Source organism: Lycium barbarum, chromosome 8, assembly GCF_019175385.1.
Source record: "Lycium barbarum isolate Lr01 chromosome 8, ASM1917538v2, whole genome shotgun sequence".
Taxonomy (NCBI): Eukaryota; Viridiplantae; Streptophyta; class Magnoliopsida; order Solanales; family Solanaceae; genus Lycium; species Lycium barbarum.
In genome coordinates, this window is record NC_083344.1 from 112,670,353 (window position 1) to 112,694,872 (window position 24,520).

A 24,520-nucleotide genomic window follows, 5' to 3' on the forward strand; every position below is an offset into this window, starting at 1 on the left:
AATCACTTAGCCGGGAAAAACTTTGGGCGGGTCATTTATTGATTCAGCTCATTTTAACCCGCTCAAATTCAACCCAAACTGCACATTTGTCGCCCCTAGTTCGAATATACAAGCTAAGGGAAGTTTAAAAAATTAAACACTAATGTTAAAGTTGTTTTCTGGTGTGTACGTTAGCTAGGGACGACTTATGCAATTAATTTCATAATTTATTAGTCGAACAACTTTGAGGAAGATCAATTTACTCAAAAGCAAAAAGGTTGCTCATTCAATCGACAACCACCTTGACCGGGATGTACTCGCTAGTTGAAAACAACATGATCCAATTTCTTCGAAAAACAAATTACCACACAACTCTCTGCTCAAAATTAACTTATTTTAGGTAATAACAACAAAGTTACAAAAGAACAAAAATCACAAACAATTGACAATAGCCAAATTATTGAAACACTCTATTTTATTAGTAACATTAATCAGCACTGCTTAGTTCACCTTCCTGCAGTTGACACGAATCTGACCTTGATCCCCAGTCAATGGCTTGATATTACCCATCTTAATCATAGATTCAGCAAAATCTTTGGAGAAACTCCTTAGGTTCATGCTATAGGTTTTAACAAGATCATCAGTTTCCCCACCACTAAATAATGCTTGATCAGAATGCAAAAGCCCTTTCTTGGACACCAAATTACTGAAATATTTCGAGTCGAAAAGGGCCGGCGTAGGATCAAGGGAAGCAAGGTTGGAATCACCTCCACTACGTGGACAATTCTCTTGACGTTGGCTCGCAAAGGTGGAGTCAATATTAGTCTCATTGTAGATGCGATTCCTGAAGGTGAAACACTGAGCAAACCCTAGCGTGTGACCACCGGTGAGAGCAACAAGGTCTTCCTCATCCAAACCTTGCTTCTTGAAGTTGTCGATAAGTGCAGGTAAGTCCATTAACGGAGATGGAATGTCATTGTTAGCTGTGGTTCTACTTGCTGTGGTTGAGTCCCTTCTTCCTAGTTGCACTTCCCAAGTTGGTCCATGTAGCTGGTCATATTTAAAAAAAAAAAAAAAATCAGTTTTCTGCAAGGAAAGGTTCATAACATTTGTAGCAAATAAATATACTATTACTGTATCGCATCTATTTAGTTTGTTCATGTATGCACATTTGACTTTTGACATGCTTGCTAACATAAATAGTTGGAGAATCTTTAGATTTCTAATGGACTCGCAATACTTTTTAATCGTATTGGTTGAAATCCAATATATATACTTCCGTCGTTCCAATGTATTTGACGCTCTTTTATTTTTAATCAGTATAAAAAAGAATGACATCATTCTATATTTAGTAACACTTTTACTTTAAACTTCTCATTTTACCCTTAATGAGATGATTTATAGCCACACAACTATCGATGTCTTTTTTTAGACCACAAATTTGAAAGTATTTCTCTATTTTGTTTTCTTGGTTAAAAAAATTAGGACGGAAGGAGTATATTCTGCATCAAAAAAATTAGGACGGAAGGAGTGTTACCCGTGCTGCTACTGGAGTTTGTCAAAATTCAAGATCCCTTAAATATACTTACAAAAAAAAGTTTTCTAAGTTATCTGTTTCTAATTAAAGCTGCAAAAGCATATACAATGGACTAGAAACTCACAAACACTAGTTCTTTATTTCATGTTGAGCTTAAAATGTCTAATTCATTCGTCTATCTTTTGAGTATTCTTCTTTGGTCCTTTTTTGTTGGTAGCTTGATCAGTTGTTTAGAACGCATGCAATTTATTTGTTACTTCTTTTTTTTTTCCAGACAAATTTGGACCATGGTGAGCTTTAAATTGAACATTAATAAGTATGGAAAATATATATACTAGCAAAGAAAAAATTGACAAGAAAAAAGGTCATAAACTTTGGGGTCGTTTTGGTTGATCGGATCAGGTGGAATATTCTCAGATTAAGTTTGAGATTAAATTTATATTCTGTTAGGTTGAAGGTATAACTAATCTCATGATAAGTTTATACCTTCGACAAAAAAGTATAAATTTAATCTCGAACTTAATCCTGAGATATCCCACCTTATCCCATCAAACTTGGTGTTATCTTATCCCACCTGGAAGATGGAATAAATTGGTCCAAGAATTATAATCCCAAGACTATAATCTCAGGATATATTACTTAGTGCACGAACCAAACGACCTCTTAGAGCTTATATCGAATAGAAGGGAGTAATACGCACAGCAACTACGGAGTCACGAGCTGCAACTGCCAATATATCTGCACAAGATACAACTGGACGTCCGCAAACTTTATCAACCTCCGTCTTAATTCGGTCAATCACTTCAAATCCCCTAATAGAATTGTTATTAGCACGAGCAGTCTTTTCACTATCAATAGTATCCGTTTGATCAAGAAGAATCGAAGCGTCACAACCCTGCATTTACAAGAGACATGTTAAACAGTGAAAGCTAAATCCATTCCGAACCTCAACATATCTTAAGCTAAATATAATCCTCTAGCGTTCTCACAAATATAAATTAGGATGAAATGATAAACATTAAGTATGGGAGAAAAAGAATCTCACGTTAACGAAACAATCATGAAAATGTAAACGTAGCAAAGATGCGCCCATTCGCCTCTCTTGCCAGACTGCATCCTCAACAACCCATCTAATGGTTGGTAAAGCATGGGGACAAATATCATCGTAGAAATCATCTGACAAGTCCGAAAATGCCATACCTGCTAGAGAAAGCATGACTAACACATGAAGAAAGAGGAAGCTGCTTGAAGCCATTTTTTGATAACTATAGTCTATGAAGTTCTACACTTCTATGTGATGATCAGAGTAAAATGAGGCCGTATTTATAGGTATAATTGACTATAGTAACACGACAAGAATGAGGCACACCAGGATAATTTTTAATTTTCTGGTCCAATATTGATCCGTTGTATCAATACGCATGAAATGTTCAGACTTAGTAATTCATCATCAATTATTGCAAATTTGAGTGGGTCGTCGTTCTTTTAATAAAGGACTATCAGTTTTGACTTGGCAAATAAACCGTACGAAGTAATTTTCCTAGGTAATTAAATATACATCGGTATCAAATTTGATATTATTTAATAATGTGTTTTGTCGCCATTTCGTTTTCTAGTATAAACAATACTGACATATATATTGGTATTATCTTACACCGGTATTATCTTATACTAGATCCAACATGAGTAGTTTTTATGCGATAGATTTATGCAGATAAATCACCTTAAAACCAAAATAACCTCGATAGCATATTTTTAATGTTATTTATTTTAGAACAAGATAAAATTGTATTTCTTTTGTATTAAATGATGCATATCCCATTTTTAATGCATGAACCAGACATTTGTCACTGATTATTAATTTTTGTATCGTACAGTCCTTACATTATAATCTCAACATAATTTTATCCACGCATGCATTGGATGACCTCTAAGTGATAAAAAAAATGAACGAAATATAGAGCTGGCAACAGACATAAAATTTAAAGAATAAGAACCATTTTCCATGAGGATATGGCCAAAACTTTACTTCACAAGAATGGTTTGTGACATTATGTAGGCTGATATTAAGAGGGGGCAGAGTCGGTTCAAGGACATTGGAGGCCTAAAGCAAAACTTTATTAAAAGACCTCAAACTTTTTTTTCTTTTTTTTACAAAAAAAAAAAAAAAATCTCATTAAGTAACCTTATTCATGCTTTAAGTAACATTTTCTAAGTAATTTCTTTCTTTTTATTTATAAAGATCATATACTCCCTTCCGTCCATTTTAATTGTCGTGCTTATTGAAAATTGTTGGTCAAAAAATAATCGTCATTTGAGAAAATATAGATATGGTTAATTATTTATTTTCATCTTTATTCTTACTCAATGGGCAGCTCGGTTGGTAAAAAAGGAAATGGTGCCGAAGCGGGAGACTCGTAGACGGTACTAGTGCAATGACTAGTCTAATCTCTTTTCTCTACATGAACTTTTTCTTCTGTAAACCCAGTGTGTTATCTAAGTCCCTTATATTTATACCTTCGTCATTAAGGATATGGGGCCTCCACTTAATATCATCAACGAGTTTATATATGAAAATCTAATTGACGACGGTCCCTCGTTCTCTTTGGGTTGGTAGTAATGGAATGCTTTCATTATCTAAAATAAATGTGGATAGGGACTAATATGGTAACAAATAAAGTAGTATTTAATTTAGAACAAAGAGTAAATACGGATAATTTAGTCAAATTACCCTTTTAGTTACTATTTTGTTAAAGGATATGCAAATATAAACATGACAAGTAAAATAGATCAGAGGGAGTACTGTAAGGATCTAATAGCTCAGTTTATTGGCTACCTGAACTTTCATCTTGTTGGAAGGGTTCGAATCCTCACATTGTAATCCCCTCCCCATTTCCCCTTCCCCTACCCCCATGTAATAAAAATAAAAAAAAATCAGAGAGAGTACTTATTTACCATGAATCCTCAATAGTTTTTAAGGAAAATTTTATACCATTAAACTAACCTATTACTATTAATTAGCAAAAATGGGGCCCCAAATTTTGGGGGCCTAAAGCCATTGCTTCACTGACTTGGGCATTGAGCCGGCACTGAGACAGAGGGGGTTATTAAGGAGGTTTGCACATCAATAACATTAAGCAACTACCAACTCCAAATTTGGAGAAAAAGTCGAGTTATCTAACACAAGAAAAAATAATTAGCAAAAACGAAATATAGAAAGACGAATAACAATTCAACGTGGACTATATCTACAAAAACTGTCTTCGAGTATCTATTAAATGTCAATGTTAACAACATGCAAATAAATTAGCTATAATGAGGGTAACCATTGGTGCTAAAGGTCTTTATTATTAGTTCATTCAAGAATAGAGTGGATACTTACCACTCTTCTATTTTATTGGCCCATTCATTACTTATAAGATATGTTAATTCAATATTATTAATCAATTAATGGCCCATGGCCATAACGCGTCTCACCGAAAAATCCATTAAACAATATTGATGAAGAGAAGATGTGTGATCAGTAGATCAACAACTCCGTTTGAATTACGTTTTATGTCTCTATTAATTAGGCAAAATTACATATAGTTTTATTAGTAGTAGTTGTTATCGATCTTTAGGCAAAATTACATATAGTTTCATTAGTAGTAGTTGTTATCGAAATTTAGGAGAATACAATCTAGCTTCCTTGGAGTTGGTCTTGGGATATGGTTCAGGTGCTACTTCTATGATATTGAACCTTAAGGTCAAAGTCCAAAATATAAGAGAGAAAAAAATACTAGGATATACTCCAGGACGCCTATAATATTATCAATTTGCGTGGTGCTGATGAGAATAAAATAATGAAAAGGAAGAAAAGTTTATGTGGCAAAGGTGTCGATTCTCCAAATGTTAAGTTGTCAAAGTTGAAGTATGCAAGTAAATATATTAACCTGGTCGTACATCAAGGGTATATAGAATAGATATTGATTGTATAAATCCATTACACTATTATGTCACTCCGAGAATAGTTGAGGATAGCTAATCCCATTAAGTGAAATTATAGTACATTAGAGAATAAGGCAATTACTCTTCTACAACAACTTAAATTGAACTATAACAATTATGCCTCAATCCTCATCTAGAAAAAGTCAGCAATATGAATCAAAACTAACCATGTCGTTCCATTTAGGCTGGTCATAATCCAGTTAGTTGAAGATTTATTAGGTTCTCTAGCTAACACTAAAAGCTCTCTTCATTCCTATTATATATCATGCAAAACTGATCTAACAAGACTTCTAGCTAAGTAAACCAAACCTCAATCACGGTTAATTGGTATTATATATCTAAATCTTTTTCTTTTAATGTATCCTAATATTTATGCTAAGTATGCATTTATTCTAAGAGATTGTAAGTCTTTCGAGATAACTTAGCTTGTTTAGGTGATTTTAGGTCTACTTAGTTAACTCCCTTTTAATATATCTTCAATTACCATAGTTTCGCAACTATGGACCAGTGCTCACGCAACTTTAATTTTCTCATTTTTATTCTTTATCTGTGCTACTTAGACCTTCCATGAGTTTAATATAAAGCATATTATTGCCGACTTTCAGACTCAGGCTATTGTAAGCAATTATTGTGATTTACTCTTAGCAATATATAGCCAAAAGTGCAAAGAATATGCTTTTGGAGGAATCAAGCTGCTGAACTAAAGAACCTGGTTGCAAGAGGATCCTGTCTAGTTCTTTAGATGTTGAATCTTTTACACTACAAAAAAAATGGGCATTTTCGACCTAAAAATTTCGACCACACTTTTGGTCGAAGAAAAATCGACCACGGGCGGTCGAAATTTGAAGAATTTAATTTTTATTTAATTTTTTATAGAATTTCGACCACATCGAGTCGATTTTTTAATAGGAAAAATGCATTTCGACCACGTGTGGTCGAAATTAATTTTTATACAAATAATAAATGGAAAAAAAACATTTCATACATAATTAAATTATATATATATAAAACAATTAATTAAAAAATAAAAATAAAAATCTAATTTCTACTACATGTGATCGAAATAATTAAGTTAAAGTCGGTCAAATCTGACTTAATTATTTTCGACCACATGTGGTCGAAAATTTCAAAAGATTTAGACCAGATGTTAAGTGTCTTTAATTTTCTTTTCATTTTCCCCCCTTCTCTTTCACTCTCTTCACTCTCCCTCTCCTCTCTCTACCATCCCACCACCCGACTGCCCCACCCCCTCCTTAGACGGTCAACGCCGCAGCCACTGCCGTTTCGGACCAGCAAGCGTCGCCACTAGACGCCGCCGCTGTTTCCGACCATCGTTCCATATTTTGAAGATCATGGTGTTAGATTTACTCCGGTCAAAAAGGTAACGGCTAACTGAACCTCAATTTAAGGGGAAATTCTTTGTACAAGATCAGCTTATGTCTCTCATTTGCATTTTTTTCCTCTTTATGAGTATCTGATTTTTTCATGCTTCTTGTTGTTGATTGGAGTAAATAAGCTCTCTGGTTTCTTTCTTCTTCAATTTTACTGTGCTATATGTTAGTTTGATCTTTTAGATCGGAATTTCTCTGTGCTCATTTTGTAACCATAGGAGACTGGGTTTAATTTTCTCTCTATTGCTTGTGATTTGGTATGATTCATATTCATTTGTTTATACTATATTAGTAGTTGTGGTGTTTCCTCAAGAGGAAAAATTAACAAGCCTATTTGGTGTTTGATAAAATGTCACAAAAGAGATAATGTTAATGACTATATAATGGTAATAATGTTAATGACTATATAATCGTATAATGTTAATGCTACAATTCCTAAATGGCCATGCTTCTTCAATTTTTTCCTCATATTTGAGTGCAAGGGCAACAAAAAGAAGATGTTATATGGTACATGAAAGAATCAACTATAGTTCTATATGTGCTGAAATGAAAAGGGAAATCAATAATGATGAGGAAGCTTTAGGAAAATACGATGGTAAAATTCGAGAGGTAGCAAATGAAGTTACCCCCATAAAATGGTGGAACACCACTGAGTAGAATGTATAGAATAATACATACTTCACTTTTCAACAAAACGGAAACCTAAAAATAATTGGCTACCGCTGATTTGGCACGAGCTCACCATTTAGCGCGCACCTCATTCTGTATATCCAACAGCTCTTATGTTGTCTGTTGTAGGGAGTGCGCGATTTGTAGAGCTTGACGAGACTGAATTACACATATTGAGCAATTTTCTTTGACTGAACTGACCACTTCATGTTGCGTTTGATAAACTTCATCATAGTTTCAGAGCTACAATTTCTTAATTACTTGAAAGTTCCTCTCAGATTTCCTTTCATTTCAACTTTGGTGAGACCCCTAAATCACCCATCTGACCTTCTTAATGTATACCTATAAAATTTCCATGTTTCAGCTCTACTCTTAATCTCATACGGAGATTAGGAGAATCTATGTAACGAAATTCATGTGTTTGATACGTAAGCACTCAAGCCTAGAAGTCCAATATTGCTAGAGTATTCCATCCTGTCTATAACACCTTATTCTCAAGTGGTCTCACTTCGCTAATAAAATACAACGGTAGTCCATAGAATTTTGTGCCTTTTCTATAAATATCTGGTCAGATTCATGTGTTGCATCCATTGATGCTTATATGTTCTTCGTTTAATGAGGCTTTTGGATAAATAATTAATTTTGATTTGAAAAATAAAGGCGCTGAATAGAGTCCACTAATTCTCACACGTGTCTTATGGATTAATTGTGATTCCCTTTGAAACTGAAGTTTGATTCCATATTCTCTTATGTCAGATTTTCTCTTAATCCTTTTTCCTTCACTAGTATAGATATATTGGCATATTCAGGCAGAAAATATTAATGATCTTTTGCTTTTTCAGTTATTGATGCTTTGATCTTGTGCTAACATGTTTCATGGAAGTAACCCTTTTATATCATCAAATGAGTGAATAATTTTAAATTTTGATGCTGCTATGAAGATAGCATTGAAAATTAAGGCTGAAACCTCAGGTCAGTAAGCTTCCAAATATTTCTGAATACCTGTAATGGCACAATATTAGTCCATAGACTTCCATCTCACTATTTATGCATGTGAATCTCAAAGTACCAGCCATTTCTTTTAATTTGAGAAATGTGCACTACATTTTTCTAGTTCTTGATTAGATGATTCTCTTTGGAGGTTGGCACCTGAGATGAAGTTGGCCGATGAGACTGTTGAGATAATACTTGATAAGGTAATTTACTGATGACGACCAATTTAAGTTTCCATCATCCCAGTACTTAAAATTGGTACCTCCCCCCTTCCTGTTTGATAAGATGTTAAGGGAACCAATAATTTTTGTTTGCATTTACTATCACTGTAATATGTGGTTGGTTTGTTGCCCATGAATAGTGTATGGGAGATGGCCATTTACAAAAGCATTTACTGATCATTACCATTCCAATTTTAGTAACTAGTAAATGTATTTCAACGTGCAGACATTTTTGGAAGCAGACTCAAATCAGGACGGAAAGATTGACAAATCTGAATGGCACAATTTTGTGGGCCGAAATCCTTCATTATTAAAGATAATGACTCTTTCGTATCTAAGGTATCATGTTTTGATATTGATGTGTGGTGAACATTAATATATTAGACATAGGATGTTGTTGTCTGATGAGATTTTTCTTTTTTCTTGATTCTAAGGAGTATGAAGCTATGAAGCATCAAGTTGCTCAGCTAACAAGAACACTTAATTCCTCGGAGGCTAGGATGTTGGGTATGCAAGCCCAAATTAATAGTTTATGATGGATATGTTTAAATGGATATGTATATTATCTTTAAGGGTTTGAATGTAGTTTTAGTTCGAATTAGAAGTACTTTTAAGTTTATAATGTTTAAGTGTTTGAATGATGTTTATGATGTTTAAGTGTTTGAATGTAGTTTATGATGTTTAAGTGTTTGAATGTAGTTTTAATTTTAAGTACTTTGAGGTTGAATGGACAACGTTTAAGTGTTCAAGTGTTTGAACATTGTTTATGGTTGTTGTGTTGCATTGTTGATGAATTTGGATGACTGTTTTGGTTGATGAATTTGACTATTTGGAAATTGGCAGGTGGGCTGCCAAAAGCAGGCAAATGCTGGAAAAAATATTCCAGATTTTCGACCACATGTGGTCGAAATCAGCCCAGATATTTCACAATTTCGACCACATGAGGTCGAAAAACAGAAAATAAAAATTCAATTTCGACCACATGTGGTCGAAATTTAGCAAGATTATTGCCAGATTTCGACCACATGTGGTCGAAATTCTGGGCCCATTTTACAATTTTGACCACATGTGGTCGAAATTGATTTTTTATTTTCTTTTTATATTTAAATATAAATAATGTTTTCGAACACACATAGTCGAAAAAGTTAAATATAATTTAATATAAAAATAATTTTTTCGACCACATGTGGTCGAAAACAATTTTTCCCTTAATTTCGGTAGAATGTGATTTCGACCAAGCTGTTATCGACCTACGCGTGTGGTCAAAAAATTGGTCGAAATAAAGGTTTTTTCGACCTCGTGTGGTCGAAATTTTTGGTCGAAAATCCCTGTTTTTTTAGTAGTGTTATTCATTGTTGTAAAGTCATAACCTATTTGCTATTGAGTATCACTTGTGTAGGTAAACAATTCTGGGAAGTTGTTTTGTTTTCTACGCTAGAGTTTATAGTCTAAAAAGTATGTAGTTAACGTCAAAGGTGCGGACCTTTTATTTCATTAACAAAGAAAGGTATATAGACGCGAGGTTCAAGTAAAACTAAACTTTAGTGAGCATTTACAATAGTCTAATTATTACGAGCTATCAAGTACAGCGAGGCCCTCAGCATCGGAGGCAAAGCAGTGATGATCAAATTTGTTCTATCATCCTTGCCTCTTCACATCCTTTCAGTCATGCAACCTCCTAAGACTACTATTAAACAAATAGAGATGGTGATGGCAAATTTCTTCTGGGGAGATACTAATGGTAAACACAAGCACCATTGGATCAAATGGAATGAACTATGCTATCCTACTTTGGAGGGTGGAGCAGGATTTAAAAGCATTCAAAGTTTTTGCGATGCCTTTTCTGCCAAGAATTGGTGGAACTTCAGAACGGGGAATTCTCTTCTCAAACAATTCCTGGAAGCTAAATATTGCAAAAGGATGCATCCGGTTGCCAGGAAAAGCAAGCCTGACCAGTCTCAAACTTGGAGAAGGCTCATGAATATTAAAGATAGATGTGAACCTCATATGATTTGGAGTATAGGTGAAGGAAATCTATCCTTTTGGTGGGATAACTGGACAGGGAAAGGTTCCTTGGCCAAATATCTTCATCTTCCTACTAAATCCAAGAAAACCAGAGTTATGGACTTCATGATTGAAGGAGAATGGTACATGAGCAAGCTTAGATCTGAGCTTCCGGTTAACATTGTTGATGAAATCATGAAAATTAAAATTCATAATGGGCAAGTAGACATGATCAATTGGACTGCTGAACCTAATGGCAAGTTTGCAAGTCTGCTGGCAAAGTATTGAGAAATGCTAGAAATACCACCATGACGGCTCAAAAAATCTGGCATCCAAAGATTCCTTTTAAAGTAGCCTTTTTTATGATGAAGCTACTAAAGGGAAGGATCCCTACAGATGAAAAAGTGAGGAAATTTAAGGTGCATGGCCCTTCGATGTGTAATTGTTGCAAGTCTAAAAAGGAGGAGAATATCCAACATCTGTTTGTGGAAGGAGAAATTGCTCATCTATGGAAGAAATTCGGTGACTCTTGTGGAATCAAACTCCACAATGGATCCATCAGAACTATTGCAGTACAATGGTGGCTGGCTAAGACAAAGAACAAAATTCAACAAACCATGTATCAATGCTTACCAATTATCATGTGTTGGGAGATATGGAAGAGCAGATGCACCGCAAGATTTGAAGGGATTAAGGCTACTAAACACAGAATTGCAGACCAAGTGATCAGACTGATGATCCTCATCCTCAACAAGCAATTCCCTAGCCTCAATTTCAGAGGTAGCTGGCAAGATCTATGTAGCAAGATTGATAGAGCTAAGCCTATGATAACTACCAAGATCATCAAATGGCAAAAACCACCTGATAACACTCATAAGTTGAATACTGATGGATGCTCAAAAGGGAATCCAGGAGAGGCAGCAGGAGGAGGAATTCTTAGAGATCATCAAGGTAATATGAAAATGGCCTTCTACTCTTACTATGGCAAGTGTAGCAATAACATGGCAGAGGGTCGGGCTATTCTTAATGGGCTTCAGTGGTGTGTTAGTAATAACTATCATGTGGTTATCATAGAATCGGACTCTCTGATGATGGTGAACATGATAAATGGGAAAAACAATACCATGTGGCAAGTTCATGACATTGTTATGCAGATTAGAAAAATCATGGAGAATGGCAATTTTCAGATCCAACACTGCTTCAGAGAAGCAAATGAAGTTGCTGACTTAATAGCAAACATTGGAGTTATGGAGAAACATGAAACCTTCTTCACAGAGACTTTTTCTTTGCCTAGACAAGTGAAAGCTGCTTTGAGGAATGACAGAGAAGGCATCCCTAATTTCAGGATCAGAATAAAAAAAGGGCACTTCAATTTCTTGACATGAGTAGCTGGGTTTATTTCTACTTCCTTACCTTATGGGTACATGCTAGGCACTTAGCTTATGATATATACTTTTATATAGGCAGTCCAAAAAGTTGTAACAATAGCATAGGGCACATTTTGTTCAAGGATGAATTATTTATTCTCATTATCCCTCACAGAGGAAAGGACTATCTTCCCCCTCTTGTACTCTTATTGCAGATGAAATGAACTGGTAGGGGTCTGCCTAACCCCCCACCACTGAGGTGGCTTAATTAAAAAAAAAAAAAAAAAAAAAATCAAGTACAGCGAGGAAAACTCTCAAATGCAAAAAGGTTAAGCTCCCTAAAACTTAGAAACATTTATGCATATATGTTCTTCCTTGGTTTGTGTCTGATGGATACCATGTTATCGTTATCCAAAATGTATGCCTCTACTGCATTTTTAGGAAGGTCCTTGAGATCATAAAATATTTCTTCATGTCCATTAATATTCCATTTAGCCAATGCATTCGCAATTTAGTCCCTCTAGTTATTGAGTTGTAACCTAAAACTGTCTTTTATTGCTTAATGAATTGAAGCTTTACAGGTCGTAGGTCGTGATTTTACTCTCTTGAGTAAGGAGATTTTTCATCTAAAATCGAATGTGCGTGCTTTATTTTACATTATATTGTGTAATTGTATGTCACTTAATTCTGAAGTTGAAGAACCAGGTTCTTCAATAAGTAGGAAATAGGGAATACACAATTCATCCCCTCTTATGTATTAGGTGAACTCTAAAATAACAAATACAATTGGATTAAGTATTTTTTTTTTACAATTGGATTAAGTACGTAAGATAAACCTATCTACATTCAATAGCAATTTACGTACTACTTTTTTTTGTCGGTTAAACACTGAATTTATTTATTTATTTATATATTATGCATCATTACAATTAACGTTGTTGGCATTGCTGCTCGCATTAGCTTGTTCAGGACGAGTATAGTAATTACAACCCAAAATTTAGTGCTTGTTACCATGAAGTTGTTGAGCACAGCATGGTCCCATTGGAACAACTGACATGTGCGCGGCGCAATTAGTTTGCTTTATAATCTAATTTCTCCATTTCATTTTACTTGATCCATGTTGATTTGGCACACTCCTTAAGAAAGCTTTTATTCGGAGTGTATTTACTAAACTAACCTTATAAATAATGCTTTGGACCTCTAAATTTGACAACTAGAACTTTATGCGGTTAGTTAATACTAAGAGTAGTATGAGAAAAAAGCAATAAAACTCTCTTGATTTGCTAAAATGGACAATTAAAACGTATATATATATATATATATATATATATATATATATGTTAGTATAGAGGTCAAGTAAAATGAAATGGGTGGAGTATTTGTCAAACAGCCCTGAAGATAGTAATCCCCAAATGAAATTCTTCCATGAAACTGTAATTAGATGTATTTGCAGAGACCACAAGGGCAAAATGATTGCTGCTTCTTTTGGGCTAAATTCTAGTAATATGGCTGAAGCAAAAGTAGCATATATGGGATGGACTGGGCTAATCAGAATGCCTAGATATAACAACATTATCCTAGAATGTGACTCCCAGGTTGTGGTGGAAATAATCAAAGGTAATTTCAACATTCCTTTACAGATGAAAGATCTTATAAATCTGATTCAAGATATGGCCAGGAACATTCATTGTGAGTTTAACAATATTGCTATCGCGTAGCTTATCAAGGCGCGAATGCACTCACTAAATGAGGTATTACCAATGGCGAATGATGATCCTCTGAATTTCTTATTTACCCTCTACAACTGCTAAACCTTATCGTTTGGACCAGAGTCAAACGGTCCCTTTAAGTCATGCATATATAAATAGAGGAAGAATAGTACTTTTGCATTAGAAGATAAAGTTCCGATTTGGGTGCTGAAGAAGATTTTTTGGTCTTAATGTCACTGGATCCTTTCACCTTGTTTTATATACATTTGTATAGTTAAGTTGTATAGTCATTCTTATCTGGGATTATAATCCCTCTATATGTTGTAATTGAGCTAAGGACATCTAATCCCCCTCTAACTATAACTTTTGGCGATATGCAAAGGTAACACCACCATACACCGGAATTTTTTTTTAAAAAAAGTCCTCAAATGAAACAACAAGATTCAAATTCTTGGAAAAACAAATTTGAAATTACCACACAACTTTCAAGGATCGCCAATAAAAATTGACGTATTATAGGAATACAAATGAGTAAACATCACAATTACAATTGAAAATAAGCACTCTTGAAACACTTGATTTCATCAGCATCACCAGCACTGCTTAGTTCACCTTCCTGCAGTTGACACGAATCTGGCCTCGCTTCCCAGTTAATGGCTTGATATTACCCATCTTAATCATAGACTCAGCAAAATCTTTCGAGAAATTCCTCAAGTTTTTACTGTAGGTCTTAACGAGATCATCGGTCTTTCCTCCACTAAACAGTGCTTGATCAGAATGTAGAAGCCCTTTCTTGGATACTAAGTTACTAAAATATTTCGAGTCGAAAAGAGCTGCAGTTGGATCAAGTGGAGCAAGGTTGGAATTACCTCCACTACGTGGACAATTAGCCTGTCGTTGTCTTGCAAAGGTGGAGTCAATGTTAGTCTCGTTGTAGATGCGATTCCTGAAGGTGAAACACTGAGCAAACCCTAGTGTGTGGCCACCAGAGAGAGCTACGAGGTCTTCCTCATCTAAACCTTGCTTCTTGAAGTTGTTGATAAGTGCAGGTAAGTCCATCACTGGAGTTGGAATATTATTGTTGGCCGCGGTTCTACTTGCTGTAGTGGAGTCTCTTCTTCCTAGTTTCACTTCCCAGCTTGGTCCATGTAACTGTTCATATAAAAACGTTTCAGTTTGATTATACTTAAGTTTCCTAACATTAGCAGCAAAAACATATATAATAGGTGGACGAAATCAACAAACTTTATGTTGATACTAATTCTTTATTTCGTGTTGAACTTAAAATATCTAATTTTTTTCCATCTGAATTTGGGAATTCTAGTTTAATTTTCTTCTTGTAGCTTGATCAATTTTAAATAATATGTAGTTGATGAATTTTATTGATTAATTTGGACAGCGATGGACCCTAAATTAGACATCAAATATGGTAGGAAAAGATTGACAAGATAAAAGTAAAGATTTAGCTTATGTTAAGACAGAAGGAGTAATACGTACGACAACTACGGAGTCACGTGCTGCAACTGCCAAGATATCTGCACAAGATACAACTGGACGTCCACAAACTTTATCAACCTCCGACTTGATTTTATCAATCACTTCAAATCCTCTAGCAGAATTGTTATTAGCACGAGAAGTCTTTTCACTATCAATAGTAGGCGTTTGATCAAGGAGAATCGAAGCATCACAACCCTGCATTTACAAGAAATATATTAGTAATGGCATCTCAAGCAACTACTGGCAATTACTCCACTTTCTATTAAACCTATAAAGGTTGTAATGTTATTTCATTCCTGACATCAAAGTTTCTAGGTTAAATACTCAAATGCTTTCACAAATAGAAATTAGGATGCAATGAAAAACATTAAGTACGAGAAAAATAATCTCACATTAACGAAACAATCATGAAAATGCAGACGTAGCAAAGAACCACCCATTCGCCTCTCTTTTCGTACTGCATCCTCAACAACCCGTTTAATGGTTGGTAAAGCTTTGGGACAAATATCATCATAAAAATCATCTGACAAGTCCGAAAATGCTATGCCTGCTAGAGAAAGCATGACTAACACTTGAAGAAAGTGGAAGCTACGAGAAGCCATATTTTTAAACAATTACTAGAATCTATGAAGTTATACACTGCTTTTCTATGTTTCTGATTTTGTGATGATAAGAGTAAAATGAGGCTATATTTATAGGTAAGAAAAATGTTGACTGCAGTAACACGACAATGGTTCTAGGTTTAGCAACTCTCACAAGAATGAGCCACACTTTGACAATTTCTAAGAGGACCATTTTTTAAAATTTTTGGTCCATGGTACCAATTCATGCACGAAATGTTCAGACTTGGTAATTTTTCAATTATTATTAATGCAAATTTGAATGGGCTGAGTCTCTAGTTTTATGATAAATTAAAATCAAACCTACTACTTAGGAAACGTCTCCAGAAAAATATATTCTCAATTATTTTGAAGGAAAAAAAAAACACGTATCCTATATTCCCTCTTGACATCTGACTTTTATGTGCTTTTTAACTTTTTCTGCTTTATGAGTTGGTATAACTTATTTGCTCTAACTATCTAAATTCGCTTCCTATTAAGAAGTTCTCAAATTCTAAAGATCGAACTAAACATGTCTTATCTCTTGTTGATATTGTACGTTATCGGAAAAATGAATTAAAGAGAGCTAGTGACTAAGATAATGAGAAATTGAAGAATAAGAACCATTTTCAACGAGGATATTGCCAAAATATTTGCCAGAATCGTTATTTAGGCTGGTATTAGATGAGGAAGTTATGCCATGATGAAATAATTTTTTTAAGTGTACCCTATCTAACTATTAAATGAGATGGTCATGTACTTTCACCATGCATGGTATATATCGGAGCAAGCATAGTTTTTGAGTTCCAGTCTCACCACCACCCCATGAAAAAAGGAATTAGGGCCAAATACGAGGGATGGTGTGCAGAGGCGGACCCAGGATTTTAAGACGGCGGGGGCACCATTATCTTAACATACACAGCAACAAAAATTTTAATGACGACTGAGGGATAATACCATTTTGGATCGGTCACTAATAGCGTAACAGTGGCGAAAATACAAGTATATAGGCCGAAAAAAATTGTGTTGGAGCCGAGATTTGATCTCTGGTGGTGATCAGTGTGCACTCAGGGGCACTCCTACCAACTGAACTACTTTTGCAATTATGTTTGGGGGGTCCTTTTAAAATATATCATAGTTTTTCAAGGTATATAAATATATATAGAGAGGGTTTTTCCCGAAGTTGGGCGGGGGGGGGGGGGCACGTGTCCCCCCCACCCAACACGTTGGGTCCGCCTCTGATGGTGTGATGACATAACTAATTAAATAAATGCATACTTTTCTAATAATTTAAATTTTTAGATTAGATGATCACTCGTAAAAGTAATTAAGGACTCTTGAACATTTATATAATAGTATAAGTAACTAACAATTAACTCCAAGTTTGAAAAAGAAAAGGTCAACGTGTCTCAACAAGCAAGAAAAATATAGGACTAAGAAGAACAACTCAACGTTTGACTATATCCAGAAAAACACCCGTCGGCCGGTATCTACATAAATGTCAACGTTAACAACATGCAACATAAATGTCAACGTTAACAACATGCAAATAAATTTTGTAATGCGCAGTAGCTATTGGTTAACATATATTGATGCTAAAGGTCTTAATTTAAAGAATATAGTGTGTCAGTGTTCTGTTCTATTGACTCAATCATTAATTACTTATAAGGTACGTTTGTCTAAAAAATAATTGGCACTTTTTGCGAGAGTTAAATTTCTTAATTTTGACCGTGTGTTTGAACATAAAATCTTTAATCTTTCAAAATAAAATTTACATATTTAGAAACCATGTAAAAAGTACTACAAGTAATCAAAATTAATAATTTAAAATATTTAAAAAACATATGAAAAAATTACGGTCAAAGAACAACTCGTTTGACTCTCAAAAAGCGAAAAGTGTCAAATTTTTTTTGGACGGAGGGAGTATTAACTAATCATATGGCCCCTTGGCATACCGCACTCATTGAAAATCTTTTAAATAAATTATTATGCAGAAGAAATACGCAATCAGTAGATCAACAACTACGTTTGAATAATACGTTTTGGGTATCTTTTGTCAGGATATTAAGTACGGTTTAGTATTATCATATTTCTGCATGAATGGACATATACTAATTGGAAAATGAGATTGACGAAAAACTGTACTAAAATGAACAATTCATTAGTATGTAACTAAATACTACTAGTATGTTCTTGACAAGGCAAACATGGCATCAATTAGACATAAACAAAGGAAGAACATCTTTGTACAATTGTAAATTTTTGGGAACCTAATCTTTGCTTAGAGAGATCATTTCTCACTGTAGAGTACCACAAGCAAGCATATGGATCTTATAAATGCTCTGCTCCAGAGGCTATTATTACCCTCTGTACATTCTATTCTAAAGAAATGAAAGGTTCACGCCACCTCAAAAGTTTAAATTTAAAATTAAAATAAAAAAATACTACTAATATGTTTGGCCAAAACTTCTCGGAAGCTCAAACAACTTCTATTTAGATTTGATGTGTTTGGTCAAAAACAAAAAATGTTTTTCAGTAGAAGTCGTTCTCGTACTGCTGTTGGCGAGAAGCTAGAAATTTTATTTCTTTAAAGAAGTAAAAGCAGAAGCAGAAAACTAACTATTTTCAAGACAAATTTATGGTCGTCAAAAATTTATATCTATCATATTGTCTCTCATTAGCTAGACCTATATATCTCTCTCAAATGCAAACACAAAGCTCTTCTGTTCTTTTTTTTGGTTTAATTAATTTTAGATTGATTAACCTTTTTGGAAGACTTCTGTTTAGGATAGAATCCTTTATCTTGTACTCTTTTGGTTACTTAGTGCTCTTCCTTTCCCAAAATGAAAAGTAAAAAGAGGTTTATAACAGGATTGTTTTCGCTCATGCATAAATCATATTCATAAGTCATTGTAACGTCGATTCGCTCGGTCATGACAGCTAAAGGCACAGTCCATCTCACTAAGATTTGGGGAGTGACATTTGTAATACCAATCTCCTCAAGTCATCTATACACCATCATTGGTCGTAATATATACACCATCATTGCCAATCACTAACTCAGACTTTTCTCCTCTCTGGAACAGCTCACTAAGCGTGAGCAACAAGGGATCATCATATTGTCTTGACTTAATCTGCTCAACTGAAAAAAATGATGCAATAACACAAGCGAGCCTCCTACCAAGCCCAGTGACACCAAGTCTAGCTAACTCACCAATTAGTCAAAGTTTGAACCTCCTAAACGTGTAAAAAAATAAATTTTGGACGTAACTCAACCTCAAAAGCTAGGTCATTAGGGGAGGATTTGTCCAAGCCCATTTAAGGAGACCACTCATCTCATTAACCACCGATGTGAGACTTTTTCATGCTTCAACATCCCACCTCACGCCAGGGCTGGACATTTGGAGCTTGGCAATTCAATTTGGGAGCCCAACATCTGGTGCAATGGGACCCACTCTGATACCATGTAAAGAAATAGATTTTTAGGCCTAACTCAACCCTAAAAGCTAGCTCATGAGGGGAAGATTTCCCAAGTCCGTATAAGGAGACCACACATCTCATTAAATACCGATCTGGGACTTTTTCATTCTTCAACAAAACGCGAGCCAAGCTACACATAATCTTCAGCTCAAGACGTTTGCCATAACATTGGCCTCTCTCGGGTGACACATGATAGTGATACATAATTTTTAGCAACTCAAGCCATTGTCTCTATCTTTCATTCAAGTCCTTTTGTTTAAAAATATTTTGTATACTCTTTTGTTTTCTGTTTGTCTCACATGCCTGGCTATTCAACAAATGACGTCATATCTTAAGTGCAACTTTAACTATTTCCAGTTCTAATCATGTGTGAGTCAGTTATTCAACTGTCCAGAAACATACGCAACCACTTTACAATTTTCTGCACCAGGGCTACCATCCAAACTAGTAATCGGTTCCTTGCTATTTCACATAGTCCTTCACTACAAGCTCTTTGCCTTATCTTGCATATTACATATTGAGCCATCCGGATTAAGTTTGTGCATACTCCTTTGCAACAAGCATTGCCTTATCTTGCATATTGAACCATCACGATTAACTTTCGTCTTGAATTTACCAGTTTGACTCCAACCACTATCTGCACTTTAGGTCTTTCTCAAGCTACCATGTTTCATTTTGTTGAGCATATATCAATCTTCTTCTACATTTCCTTTCTTTAAGCTAGTGAAGTTTTTGCCTCATAGAAATTGCTATAGGTATGGGATTTCCAATTGACTTTAATTATATATTTCTGCCCTGTTGATACTCCTTATGGTATTTACTTTATATTTATTGCATGAAGCGCCTAATTTGTTCCGTGATTAGATTATTCACTTGGTGAATAATTGCTTGTTAAGTGTCGGTCATGGTCCACCAGTTTTGAGTCCTGACAGTTAGCTTGGGAAAACTTATATAATGCAATTAAAACTAAATAAATCAGCAAGGCATCTTTAAAGATAAAATTAATAGTACATCAAGGGAAAAGGAACTCGTTCACTGAAAAGCATTTTGGATTAACTCAGCAATTAAAACAACAAGATCAAATCTCTCGCTAATTAACAAATTACCACACAACTCTACCAAGTCTCTCCGTTCACAATTAACTTATTTTATGGAAGAGAGACTCTTCAAATGAGTAAAAGATCACAATTACACTAAAAAATAATCAAATTCTTGAAACACTTTATTCATCAACATCATTAATTACCACCTCCTAGTTCCCTCTTAGTTCAACTTCCTGCAGTTTATGCGAATTTGACCTTGATTCCCTGTCAATGGCTTGATAGTTCCCATCTTAATCATAGACTGAGCAAAATCTTTAGAGAAAGTCCCGAGGTTGGAGCTATATGTCTTAACAAGATTATCAGTCTTACCACCATTAAATAGTGCTTGATCAGAGTGCAGAAGTCCTTTCTTTGACACCAAGTTACTAAAATATTTCAAGTCGAAAAGAGCTGGAGTTGGATCAAGTGGAGCAAGGTTGGAATTACCTCCACTACGTGGACAATTAGCTTGGCGTTGTCTTGAAAAGGTGGAGTCAATGTTAGTCTCGTTGTAGATGCGATTCCTGAAGGTGAAACACTGAGCAAACCCTAGGGTGTGGCCCCCAGAGAGCGCGACGAGATCTTTCTCATCCAAGCCTTGCTTTTTAAAGTTGTTAATAAGTGCAGGTAAGTCCATGAATGGAGTTGGAATATCATTGTTGGCTGTGGTTCTACTTGCTGTAGTGGAGTCCCTTCTTCCCAGTGGCACTTCCCATGTTGGTCCACCTAACTGTTCATGAAAAACCATTAATCGACTACTCTGTTACTAGTTTAATTTTTAAGGGTTCGTTATAGTAGCTATTGCAGCTAGCATACAAGCATTTTTCTAGCATAATTATGCTTGTTCACAATTATTATAATTTTGAATTGGTATAGTATTTAAATTACTCTAAATTTTAGCCGTGGAAAATGTCATATACCAGTAAAGAAAAACAATTGACAATAATAAAATGAACTTAGAGTTGATAAATTACGCACCGCAACTACAGAGTCACGAGCTGCAACTGCCACAATGTCTGCACAAGACACAATTGGACGTCCACAACATTTATCAACCTCCGACTTGATTTTGTCAATCACGTCAAATCCTCTAATAGAATTGTTATTAGGTACAGCAGTCTTTTCGCTGTCAATAGTCGCGGTTTTGTCTAGAAGAATTGAAGCGTCGCAACCCTGTTTACAAGAAATACATTAGTATAACATCTCAAGAAATAAATAGAACATAATCACGTACATAGTACTAGTCTAATTTAGAGCCTTTTTTGATGTAGGAGTAATTGCATGAATTGAAAAATGTTAAGTACGAAATAAGGAAAAGAATCTCACATTGACGAAACAATCATGAAAATGTAATCGTAGCAAAGAGGCGCCCATTCGCCTCTCTTTCTTCACTGCATCCTCAACGATTCGTTTTATGGTCGGCAAAGCTTCAGGACAAACATGATTGTAGAAATAAGGTGAAAGAGAATTCGAAAGTGCCATGCTTGCTAGAGAAAACATAACTAAAACATGAAGAAAAAAGAAGCTATTCGAAGCCATTTCTATTGCAATATTTTATGAAGTTACTACACTTTTACGTGTGCTGCTTATGCTTTTGTGTGACGAAGAGTGTAAAATGTGGCTGTATTTATAGGTAGGAGAAATGTTGACTACGGCAACACGACAATATTTCTAGGTTTAGCAACTCTCAAAGAATAAGCAAGACATTGACAATCTCTAACAAGACACTGGTTTTTTAGTAATACACTGGAAAGAATCAATCCGCCTGCCCGATATTTTAAGACTTATAGCTCACAAAATATTGCAAACTTTTAGAGCCTGTTTAGATCGACACCTTCTAAATGAATTTGGTATTAATTACATAGGCTTTTTTTTGTAGTAACTTTGTAATATATTTTACGTTGATAAATAAAATATATTGATACCAAAAAAATTACATAGCCTTATTTGTTTGTCATAACATAACTAAATGTTAGTATTTGATTTGTCATGTTTGGTTGTGCAGGTGTTACTAGAGTCTATATAGTTAGATTTTTTATTTATTTTTAAATAAAGTTAGTAATAAAAATTAAATAAATTACTTTTAGATGGATAAGTAAATAAACTTTAATGTGTGACAAATATATGTGCATATAAGATCAAAATTTATACATTACTACGTACTTAAATTCATGTTTTATACAAAATATATATTTAATAATTATAAATTTATAACTCACATCGTAAGAGTAATCGGTATCTTCCCACTTATATGAATATAATAAAATTCATGAATTTTTCCTTTTTAAAAATAATAAAAGAATATGTATGTGAGAAGAGAACAATATTGGGATAAATTTTCCATTTCCTGATGATGAAACCATTACACTGTACATCCAAATATATAGGAAAACGACCTGCATATTCTAGCTAATAGTTATTTGACACTTGTCATCTCTTTATTTGATGACTTGTAACAAACTTTGTAAAGAATATTCCTAACCTAGATATTTTTATTCTATCTGTACACGTATGTATTCTAGATATCAATTATGGGTTGATGGCAATCTGGATCTTGTTGTGTACTTTGGACTTGGGCCATGCCCAAGTCTACTGATGAGGCCCAAGACTTCTAACTGAGCTGGCCCAAGAAATAATATTGTCTGAAGCCTTCTTTGTTTCTACCGACAAATCCACTAGATCATTATTTTCTCTTATACCTTCATCATCGTCGATAATGTGACTAACACCATTGTCAACACCCCCCCCCCCCCTCAAGTTGGAGGGGGCTGAAAGTATACCCAACTTTCTGAGAGATTGAAGATGAAGAGGGCCAGTCAATGATTTGGTAAAAACATCTGCTAATTGGGAAGAGGATGGGACGAATGAGAGTGAAATGAGGCCAACAAGGAATTGTTGACGAACAAAATGGCAGTCGATATCGACGTGTTTCGTTCGTTCATGAAAAACAAGATTTTTTGCGATGTGTATGGAAGCTTAGCTGTCAGAGTGTAAAGGAACAGGTAATTTCAAAGGCACAGTGAGATCTTCAAGAAGACGAACGAGCCATGTAATTTCTGTGACTACACGCCTCATGGAGCTATATTCTGCCTCAGCGGAGCTTAAAGAAATGGAAGCTTGTTTCTTGGACTTCCAAGAAATGGGTGAAGTTCCAAGGGAGATGTAAAACCCAGAAACAGATCGCCTCATATCAGGACATTTACCCCAATCAGAATCACAGAAAGCAAGTATTTCGTAGGAAGGAGAAGAAGACATGAAAAGCCCCAAATTTGGGTCCTTGAGGAGATAACGAAGTACCCTCAAAGCAGCATTTAAGTGGGGTTGGCGAGGATTGGGCATGAATTGGCTAAGATGTTGTACCGTGTATGCTAGATCTGGTCGAGTGTGGGTGAGATAATTGAGTTTTCCAACGAGTCTCCGATAAAAAGTAGGGTCAGAGATGGCGGGGCCATGGTCAAGATGAAGTTTTTCAGCATTCTCCAGAGCTGAATTAACTGGACGAAGATGAACAGAGTTGAATTCTTGAAGAAGTTCGATGGTGAATTTTCGTTGGCACAGAATCAGACCATCATTTTCCCTGAGGACTTCCATACCTAGAAAGTAATGTAAGTTCCCCAAATCCTTTATCCGAAATTCCTAGTGTAAAAAATGTTTGAGTTCTTGAATTTATGTTAGATTGTTCCCTGTTAAGACAATGTCGTCGACATATACAACTAGAATAGTCACTGAATCCCCAGATTTCTTAAGAAATAATAAATAATCATTAGAGCTGTGTGAGTATCCCTTAAAAGTGAGAGCTGCAGTCAATTTCGCGTACCACTGTCGAGATGCTTGACGTAGGCCATACAGGGATTTTTGAAGCTTGCAAACCTTAGTGGAATTAGAGGGAGAAAACCCAGGGGGAAACTTCATATATACTTCCTCGTCCAAATCACCATGTAAGAAAGCGTTATTCACGTCTAATTGAAACAAATCCCATTTTTCTTTACTGCCATTGCTAATAAA

At 35.0% G+C, this 24,520-nt stretch overlaps 4 protein-coding genes and 1 long non-coding RNA gene across 10 annotated transcripts; 1 reads left to right on the top strand and 4 right to left on the bottom strand.

Annotated features, from left to right (window-relative positions):
- Nucleotides 1–479: 479 nt before the first annotated feature.
- Nucleotides 480–3,106, bottom strand: LOC132606754 (peroxidase 2-like). The gene is made up of 3 exons (XM_060320379.1): nucleotides 2,562–3,106; nucleotides 2,217–2,411; nucleotides 480–1,029 (listed from the first exon to the last, which is right to left on the bottom strand). Exons 1-3 carry the CDS (start codon nucleotides 2,769–2,771, stop codon nucleotides 481–483), a joined length of 954 nt encoding a protein of 317 aa, XP_060176362.1. The 5' UTR covers nucleotides 2,772–3,106; the 3' UTR covers nucleotide 480.
- A 3,556-nt stretch (nucleotides 3,107–6,662) lies between these two features.
- On the top strand, nucleotides 6,663–9,491 carry LOC132606755 (uncharacterized). 6 transcript variants are annotated; one of them, XR_009570058.1, is made up of 5 exons: nucleotides 6,665–6,884; nucleotides 8,406–8,535; nucleotides 8,678–8,759; nucleotides 9,004–9,116; nucleotides 9,212–9,491. It is a non-coding gene; the product is annotated as an uncharacterized LOC132606755 (long non-coding RNA). The 6 variants fall into 6 exon arrangements; XR_009570059.1 differs by having other exon boundaries at nucleotides 8,705–8,759; XR_009570060.1 differs by having other exon boundaries at nucleotides 6,663–6,884; nucleotides 8,406–8,814.
- A 4,814-nt stretch (nucleotides 9,492–14,305) lies between these two features.
- Nucleotides 14,306–16,004, bottom strand: LOC132605288 (peroxidase RIP1-like). The gene is made up of 3 exons (XM_060318487.1): nucleotides 15,747–16,004; nucleotides 15,355–15,549; nucleotides 14,306–15,009 (listed from the first exon to the last, which is right to left on the bottom strand). The coding sequence occupies exons 1-3, from the start codon at nucleotides 15,954–15,956 to the stop codon at nucleotides 14,461–14,463; spliced, it is 954 nt and encodes a 317-aa protein (XP_060174470.1). The 5' UTR covers nucleotides 15,957–16,004; the 3' UTR covers nucleotides 14,306–14,460.
- Nucleotides 16,005–20,529: 4,525 nt separating this feature from the next.
- LOC132605290 (peroxidase 22.3-like) lies at nucleotides 20,530–22,054 on the bottom strand. The gene is made up of 3 exons (XM_060318488.1): nucleotides 21,842–22,054; nucleotides 21,494–21,688; nucleotides 20,530–21,245 (listed from the first exon to the last, which is right to left on the bottom strand). The coding sequence occupies exons 1-3, from the start codon at nucleotides 22,052–22,054 to the stop codon at nucleotides 20,697–20,699; spliced, it is 957 nt and encodes a 318-aa protein (XP_060174471.1). The 3' UTR covers nucleotides 20,530–20,696.
- Nucleotides 22,055–23,491: 1,437 nt separating this feature from the next.
- LOC132608138 (secreted RxLR effector protein 161-like) lies at nucleotides 23,492–24,106 on the bottom strand. The gene has a single exon (XM_060322217.1). The coding sequence runs from the start codon at nucleotides 24,104–24,106 to the stop codon at nucleotides 23,492–23,494; it is 615 nt and encodes a 204-aa protein (XP_060178200.1).
- Between the last annotated feature and the right edge of the window lie 414 nt (nucleotides 24,107–24,520).